The 9098-nt window shown below is 50.5% G+C and overlaps 1 protein-coding gene across 1 annotated transcript in view; it reads left to right on the top strand.

Annotated features, from left to right (window-relative positions):
• The first annotated feature begins 7633 nt into the window (after positions 1–7633).
• Positions 7634–9098, top strand: part of LOC119845575 (protein argonaute-1) — a 46597-nt gene continuing 45132 nt past the window's right edge. The window contains exon 1 of the mRNA XM_038378038.2: positions 7634–7786. Within this exon, the coding sequence (XP_038233966.1) occupies positions 7762–7786 (25 nt within the window). The 5' untranslated portion in view covers positions 7634–7761. The remainder of the gene's footprint in view (positions 7787–9098) is intronic.

Genomic DNA, 9098 nt, shown 5'->3' with positions numbered 1-9098 from the left:
AATTATCGGGACACATGGGGGGCAGCCACAGGCTCACTCCAGCCCCCCTCCCCTCCCAGACAGCTCTAGGTTTTTTGCCACCCCAAGCAGAAACCCCCCCCCCCAAAAAAGGGGGGGAGTGTTGCCGAAGCAAAATATCAGGACAAATGGTGTCCTGACTGTACATCCGTCGGGATGCGGGACAAACAACTAAATATCAGGACGTATGGTCACCCTAGCTTCAGGGCCTAAGCCAACTCTTAACTGACAAGATTTGGGAAGAAATGTCCCCTATGGGTAGAAAAGGAGTACTTGTGGCACCTTGCTCAAATAAATTTGTTAGTTTCTAAGGTGCCACAAAAAGAAAAGGAGTACTTGTGGCACCTTAGAGACTAACAAATTTATTTGAGCATAAGCTTTCGTGAGCTACAGCTCACTTCATCGGATGCATTTCTGATGAAGTGAGCTGTAGCTCACGAAAGCTTATGCTCAAATAAATTTGTTAGTCTCTAAGGTGCCACAAGTACTCCTTTTCTTTTTGCGAATACAGACTAACACGGCTGCTACTCTGAACCTTATGGGTAGGTCATTCCATAATTATCCACAATGGCATTTTTTTTACACTATTTCCTGAAATATCTGGTATTGGCCATTGATGCAATCTGGACTAAATGGACCACTTGTCATATCCAGTATGGCAATTCCTGTATTATACGGGCACAAATTAGAGTAAGTACAGGAGCTAATCAAAACTGAATAAGAAAGTGAGGGATTATTTCATTTTAATAATTGCATTCTTCCGCAGTACAAGTAGGGGACAGGCAAAAATAGTTGTGCCCGGTACAAAGGGGAAAAACAACCACAACTATAAACAGAAATTCAATACACTTGACTGCTTAAAATAACTTGTATCTTCACTAACCTACTGCTTCCTGCATCTCCAATTTCTTTCTGCATGTATTGAGCAAGAGGAGGAACTGTTCAGGGGCTTTAAATTGTCTAAGCCAGTTAAAGGCAAAAAACAAAGATGGGGGAAGCACTTGCTGATGGAGTTGCCTGCCTAGCAGGGAAAGCTGATGTGTCAATGCCTAGCATGACTTTGGTGCTTCTGAAAGTGCCAGTGGGCGACGGGAGCGGTGCATGTGGGTCTAACAGTTTGTCAGGCCTGTACACTAGGGCTATGGCTACAGAGAGCTTCCCACTCAACTTAATTAATCCACCCCAATGAGCGGTGGACTCTGTCAGCAGGAGAGGCTCTGCTGCCAACGTAATGCTGTACACGCTGGTGCTTAAATCAGCATAAATTGTCATTCAGGAGGTGGCTACCTCACACCCCTGAGCCACGTAACTTATGTTGATTTAGGCTATGGCTACACTACAGGCTAAGTATCATGTTACAAAACTGGTCATTGTAATGCCTGGAAATGCAGTGAGGGTAAACGGTGCATCCAAGGAAGCTCATGCCTAGATCTTCAAAGGTATTTAGATACTTAACTCCCTGTGTTTTTGGCATCTAATTATCTTTGAAGTTCTGGGCCTATGTCCCTGTTGCTGGCTCTGTTCCACAAGGGATTTTTGGTCCATCTTGAAGTTAGAATTTACAGCCCAGCCCAGCTCTTGTCACATGAGCAGCAGCAGGTTTGCGAGATGCAAGCATCACAAATGTGCAGAGAATTCTGGCAGGCCCCCTTCTGTGTTCACTGTATCTGCTTGGGTAAGATTGACAGAAATAGGAAGCGGAAAGAGTACCGGAAAACTCCAGTGACACAAACCTGACTTAACACCATGTCTAGTCAACTGAAACCTTCCTGCCAATGATGCTGGTGTCACTGCTGCCCTCAGCTAAGGCAGCTCCATCTGGCATGATTATCCTTCAGAGGAAATGAACCTCTGACAATGTCAGTGTTAAGTCTGCTTGCTGGGGATGATGAAATCCTTTTGTATTGATCCGTTCCTGGGGGCTATGGCTATTTCCATTGTTTCTTGCCCTTCTGTTTTACCAATTAACACCAATGCTTGTGCCCCAGATTTACAGTACTTTGTGGACAACCCAAAATGAATGAAACAACAGCTGAGCGTTGACCCACTGTTGGTATTGCAACAGCCAAACAAAAATGACTTGTGTTGGTCAAAAAGAAAAGGAGTACTTGTGGCACCTTAGAGACTAACAAATTTATTAGAGCATAAGCTTTCGTGAGCTACGGCTCACTTCATCGGATGCATCCGATGAAGTGAGCTGTAGCTCACGAAAGCTTATGCTCTAATAAATTTGTTAGTCTCTAAGGTGCCACAAGTACTCCTTTTCTTTTTGCGAATACAGACTAACACGGCTGCTACTCTGAAACTTGTGTTGGTCAGTATTAACCCTCATCATGGTTGGTATCCTAGTCTTATTTAGACTACAGATGCTCCACTGCTATGTTGGTGGGGTCTGAATAACTAGTCCAGGAGGTGTTGCTGCTCAACAAGGAACTAATTGTGCAGGTCAGGAAAAGTGGATCTGCCAAGTCTAGAATCCTCTCCTGCCGTGGGATTGAACACCAGTTCTAGGATTTAGCAGAGTGGGTCACCTGTCTGATACACATAGCACTGTTTATATTATCAAATGGCATCCCCATAATAGTGTAATTTACATTGATTAGCATGTACAATGTGTGGTTCAATTAAATATGTTGCCAAAGCTTCTGGTACAGCCTCATATGGGAATGTCAACAATAAATGGGGTTAGAACGATGCCACAGTCAATCACCTTTGTTCTTTGAGGAGTCCTGGGCTTTCAAGGTTGAAGCATAAATGAAAGTGGGTCATTTGAATTCTGGGGTCATTGTTAACCCTCTGCTTGAAGACGCTGGTGTTTTTGTGTGCGTGTCCTCAGAAATGTCAGGCAGGCATTTTGTTTGGTCGTTATTTAACAAATACTAATGCTAAGCATGAAACCAATACTGTTGAACTGACCTAACTCCATGAGAATAAGATGTTCTGTTTCTGAACTACATGAGTTACTGAAGTTTGTGCCTCACCCACGATAAGAATTTACCTCTTCCATTTGGGGATCTCAGCATGCTTTACAAATAATTAAACCTCACCATCCTCTGCCCTGGTAATGCTTGTAGTGAAGTATTCAGGTATAGATTCCAGAGAGGGTGAAACGGGGGCATAAAGGTGTATTTCACAGTAAGTCAGTAGTTGAGCCAAGAATGGAACCCAGGAGTCCTGCTGCCGAGTCCCAGCTCTAACTCCCCTGATTTGCAATGGCATTTTCTATTCAGTTAGCTTCTGCTCATTAAAATGATAATCTGAGAACTGACTGTGAACAAAAGTTAGGATGCGACGGTTACTTTTTTAGTCATACCTGGGTTAATCTATCATGCTTTCAGAGAGGAGTCTAGCACAACAGGCCCTGATCTGGCTGATGCCACTATGCATTGACTACAGCAATATAAAGGTTTTGTACCAGTAATAATGTTAAGGCCCTGGTCAGGCAATCTGATCCTTTGGTATTGAAGGGACAGGCATGGTGGTCCAGCTGCATGCATCAGATTGCAAGATGAGGGCTCGAGAATGTAGGCTGTCTTCTAGTGAAAGGGAGACATTCCTGAAGTGTTTCACACAGATCATCCTTGTGAGATGATTTTGTAAAGTTCACACTTTGTAGTCAAAGTGTTGCTCATTATTTCTGCCCTCTACAAGCCCTTGCAGCAGGACCATGGGGAAAATAACTAGTTCCAAAAAAGAAAAGAAAAAAAAATTCAGTGTCACCAACATCAGCCCAGAGAGTCACATTCCCCTCAGAGTGACTAAGTCAATAGCGGCAGCAGGGATAGATTTGGCCCAGAGGTTATAAATAACTGCTCTATGTGCACTTGCTAATACCACCAGAGAGGGCAGAAAATGCCTGCACATGAGGCAACTGGAAAATGCACCTGACCCCCGAGGCAGATCACTTAGACGCTGCTGTTACCAAACAACTAAATGCTACAGGCTTCAGTTTGCTCTCTGCCACGTTCAGCCTCCAGGGGCCAAGGAGCATTCAGCAGCCAGGTCTGCCTCAGAAATCCAAGGGCACTGTGACCTTCTTCCGTGGATATGGGGAGCTCCCATCAATGCTATCAGGAGTTACTGTTGTAAACTCCTGCTATGCTGATGGTGAATGTAAGGTCTGAGGCTTCTTCTGCAGCCACATTAGGACAGCAGCAGCCATGAGCCAAGAAGCGGAAAGTCACATCCTCACATTCCATCTAAACTACATTCAAACAATGAAATAGCACGCTATAAAGAAGATGCTCTCATCCCAAGAGTACCCACCACCACCACCAGAAAACAGATCTAAAGATGTTTAAAGAAAACTTTGTTTGATAGCTTTCTGTCTGGCAAGGAATCACTTATCTACAGTTGTGGTTGTGAAATCTCTACTTCTTTATAGTTTTGCGTTACGTAAGAACAGCCATACTGGGTCAGAACAAAGGTCCTGTCTTCCGACAATGGCCAGTGCCAGTTGCCCCAGAGGGAATGAACAGAACAGGTGATCATCAAGTGAGCCTTTCCCTATCGCCCATTCCCAGCTTCTGGCCTTTAGGGTCCTTACTTCTCTATTTTTTACCTGTATGGCTTCTGTCTGCATAACTAATTTTGCAAGATTTAAATCAACTAAGGTGGTGCAGTATGAGTGGGTAAAGAACTGTTTTGCAATATGTTAGGATTGGTCAAAGAATTACTTTATAATATTTTAGTTAAATAATTGGTTAAGATATAGCTAAGCAGGACTCATGTTTCACTATATAAATGGGTCCAAAAGGAAGTTAATTGGAACCAACTCCAGGACACAGCCCAAGATCAGAGCTGCCAGATCTCAACACCCTGCCAACTATATCGTGCAAAAGCTGGAATCCCTGGATGACCTGATCCTAACTGGCCACCAGGAAAAGTGTGTCTGCCTTATTGGGAGTGGTGAGCATTGTATGCTTAGCGTGTGCATTCTGTTTTAATGTTTGTTCACAGAGGTTAAGGATATATGTGTAAGGCTCTTACACTAGTAAAAGACCCTGCAAACCCGCAGAAGGTTACGCCCTGTGCTCTAGGAACAAAGTAAAGGTGGGAGCTCTAGAGTGCAGATAAACTGAATGCTTTCACTGACCCCTACATTCTCAGATCCCATTTCCCTTCCAAGGCTTCATAGCAATCCTTACACATTACACATAACCACGAGGGGGTGCTTCTAACACAGCACTAACGAATGCCCCTGATATCAAACAAACCAACCTATCATTCCCATTTGCCAACAAGGTTCATAAAGGAGCAAACTTAAAACAATAAAAGCTGCTATTAAATAAAATTGTCCCCTACTGTTCTCTCATTAGCCTAGCAGAGAAAAATGACTCCAAAAAATACCCTGCCAAGTGTGCCTCGCCATGAACCTGCTAGGAAACCCAAACTGCTCTAGCCCTGCTCAGCCGACAACCCTGAAGGACATCTTAGTTATTAAAGCATTTCCTTTTTATTTGATGATGCTGTAATGAAAGATAGAGTGAGACTGAGGAAAGTGCTTACTGACATCCTTTTTAGTATAACCCCCTGTGCCATCTTGGGCAATATATTACCCAAAGTAACTGGAAAGTTCTTTCACATCCTCCTAGATTCAAAATTTCCCTGTACTGCATCTACTTTAGTTCCATTTTTGATTCTGTGTTACATTCTATTTGGCCTTCCCGCTAGAGCAAAGATGATCATTACAGTGTGACAGTAGCACCACTGCTGCTTGGAGGCTCCGTTCGTGCTGGTTTTCAGATAGGCAGGACTTGCAGGGACAGGGTGGGGAAGGAGAAGAGGTGACCTTTTGGGCTGTTTCTCTTCCTCACTCTCAAGCTAAATGGCAATTGGTGTATGTGGAATTCGTATTTGGCAATAGCTGAGTGTTAAAGAGATACTGATAACTTAAAAATCTTATACTGTAAAATTTCTTTAGCTATGGCTCTGATCCTGTGAACACATAGACACGCTTAAGTTATGCATGGGAGTATCTAAGTTCAGCACATACATAAGGATCAGTGCTCAAATTACTAACCACACTAGAAGAAAAGGAGTACTTGTGGCACCTTAGAGACTAACAAATTTATTAGAGCATAAGCTTTCGTGAGCTACAGCTCACTTCATCGGATCCGATGAAGTGAGCTGTAGCTCACGAAAGCTTATGCTCTAATAAATTTGTTAGTCTCTAAGGTGCCACAAGTACTCCTTTTCTTTTTGCGAATACAGACTAACACGGCTGCTACTCTGTAACCACACTAGATTATTAAATGTGGAAGGACTTTAGAAACCCCATTTCCTTGTCAGGGTTTATGCTCTTTGTTTAACTTTCTGCTTTTCTCTCTGCTTGGACCATGAAGTCAATTTCATCCTCACTGTGCAGCCATGCTAAGGTTTGTGACACTGCAGGAGAATGCTTATTTATTTCAAACAACTATCTTACTGGCGTTAAAACAGAATTGTGGAAACATCTCTATTGATCTTCGGTCTTTTAAGAACTTTTTTTTACCCAAATATAAGTTATGGGCCAAATTTTAATTGAAAGATCCAATTTGGAAAAAGGCATTTTTATACGTCAAAGGAATTGCTCAGCTTCATTGTTGTTGTGGCATTAGATATATTTTTGACTGCCGGTCTGTGTGTGAATTGCATGAGTGGAGTTGGCACTATGTCAGCCCTGCACACCCGGCACTCCCTCCCCAGCCCTCCGACTGCACACCCGGCGCTCCCTCCCCTATTCCCCCCCATTGCACACTCGGCACTCCCTCCCCTACCGCTCCCTCCCCTATTCCCATTACACACCCGGCACTCCCTCCCCAGCCCCCCATTGCACACCCGGCGCTCCCTCCCCCAGCCCCCCTTTGCACACCCAGCACTCCCTCCCCTATTCCCCCCCATTGCACACCCGGCGCTGCCTCCCCTATTCCCCCCATTGCACACCCGGCGCTCCCTCCCCTCTTCCCATTACACACCCGGCACTCCCTCCCCAGCCCCCCATTGAACACCCGGCGCTCCCTCCCCCAGCCCCCCTTTGCACACCCAGCACTCCCTCCCCTATTTTCCCCATTACACACCCGGCGCTCCCTCCCCAGCACCCCCACTGCACACCCGGCGCTCCCTCTCCTATTCTCCCCATTGCACACCCGGCGCTCCCTCCCCAGCCCCCATTGCACACCCGGCGCTCCCTCCCCTATTCCCATTGCACACCCACTGCACACCCGGCGCTCCCTCCCCAGCCCCCATTGCACACCTGGCGCTCCCCCATTGCACACCCGGCGCTCCCTCCCCTATTCCCCCATTGCACACCCGGCGCTCCCCTACTGCACACCCGGCGCTCCCTCCCCTATTCCCATTGCACACCCGGCACTCCCCCATTGCACACCCACTGCACACCCGGCGCTCCCTCCCCTATTCCCCCATTGCACGGACAGGACACTCCCAGCGCAGCGGCTGGGAAACCCGCCCAGCCTCGCTATGGAGCCAAGATGGCGGCGCTGTGCAGACGCACCGGGGGCCCGCGGGGAGCGGCCGCCCCGCCCCGCCCCGCTAGGGGGCGCTGCCCCCGCTCCGCCGCATGTGTGGGCGCTGGGGCCGGGCCGAGTCGCGGGCGTCGGCGCGGGTTGGCCGGGCGGTCGCGCCTGCGCCCTGGGGCCCAGGCGGGGAGGCTGCCCAGGGGCTGCGGCGGCGGCGGCGGCAGCAGCGGCAGCGCCCGCCCCCCCCCCCGTCAGCCCAGCTCGGAGCCGTGCCCGCGTGGATGGGATGGAAGCAGGACCCTCGGGAGCAGGTGCCGGAGCCGGGGTGACGGGGAGCTGGGGGCTGCGCGCGGGGGGGCAGAGGGTGCAAGGGGGGCTGCGCGCGGGGGGGCAGAGGGTGCAAGGGGGGCTGCGCGCGGGGGGTGCAAGGGGGGCTGCGCGCGGGGGGTGCCAAGGGGCGGGGGGGCTGCGCGCGGGGGGGCAGAGGGTGCAAGGGGGGCTGCGCGCGGGGGGTGCCAAGGGGCGGGGGGGCTGCGCGCGGGGGGTGCAAGGGGGGCTGCGCGCGGGGGGTGCCAAGGGGCGGGGGGGCTGCGCGCGGGGGGGCAGAGGGTGCCAGGGGGGCTGCGCGCGGGGGTGCCAGGGGGGCTGCGCGCGGGGGGTGCCAAGGGGCGGGGGGGCTGCGCGCGGGGGGTGCAAGGGGGGCTGCGCGCGGGGGGTGCCAAGGGGCGGGGGGGCTGCGCGCGGGGGGGCAGAGGGTGCAAGGGGGGCTGCGCGCGGGGGGTGCCAGGGGGGCTGCGCGCGGGGGGTGCCAAGGGGCGGGGGGGCTGCGCGCGGGGGGTGCCGGGGGGGCTGCGCGCGGGGGGTGCGCTGGGGAGGCATTGGGGCTATGGTGCGGTGGGGGAAGAGGCATGGGGGTTGTGTCGTGGGGAGTGCAGTATGGGGATAAGGGGCTGCAGTGGGGGAGAGGCTGCACAAAAGGGGAGAGAGAAATTGGTGCAATATGGGGAAGGGGGTTTGTGGTGTGCTGCCGAGGAAGACGGTGCAGTGGGGTTACAAAAGGAGAAGCGGAGTTTGTGCAATATGGGGTTATGGGGCTGCAGTGGAGAGAAAGAAGTGGGGGAGCTGCGCACGGAGGGTGGGGAGACTTTGTTTTATGGGGGAGGGGGCTGTACGGTGAGGGTGTGAAAAGAGACGGGGGGTTGGTGCAATGTGTAGTTAGGGGCTGCGGTTGAGGGAGAGGTCGTGCAAAGGGATGGAGAACCGGTTGATGCAGCGTAGGGGCGGGAGGTCTGCAATGTGGTGCTTGGGATGGCTGTGCAATGGGGCGGGGAGGCTGGCAAATTATCGAGGGGCATGTGCAATGGGTGGGATGGAGGCTGGCATTTGTAGGGTTGGAGTCTGCTATGTGGAGTCCAGGAAGGCTGTGCAGTGGAGAGGCACTGGGAAAGAGGGGCTGCTGGTGCACTGGAGGTGTAGGGGGGCTCCTGAGTTGAGGGCTGTGTGATTTGGGAGTGGGGGGGTCCTCTGAAGTTGGGGCCCCGAAGGCTCTGCGTTGGTGTTTGTGCAGTGCTGTGTATTGTAAAATGGGGACTCGGTGGTGGGAAGGGGGAGGACAGGGCTGCT

The sequence above is a fragment of the Dermochelys coriacea genome, chromosome 19 (genome assembly GCF_009764565.3).
Source record: "Dermochelys coriacea isolate rDerCor1 chromosome 19, rDerCor1.pri.v4, whole genome shotgun sequence".
Classification (NCBI taxonomy): Eukaryota; Metazoa; Chordata; order Testudines; family Dermochelyidae; genus Dermochelys; species Dermochelys coriacea.
The sequence above is the reverse complement of the archived record's forward strand: the minus strand, read 5'-3'. Positions and strand labels throughout refer to the sequence as shown.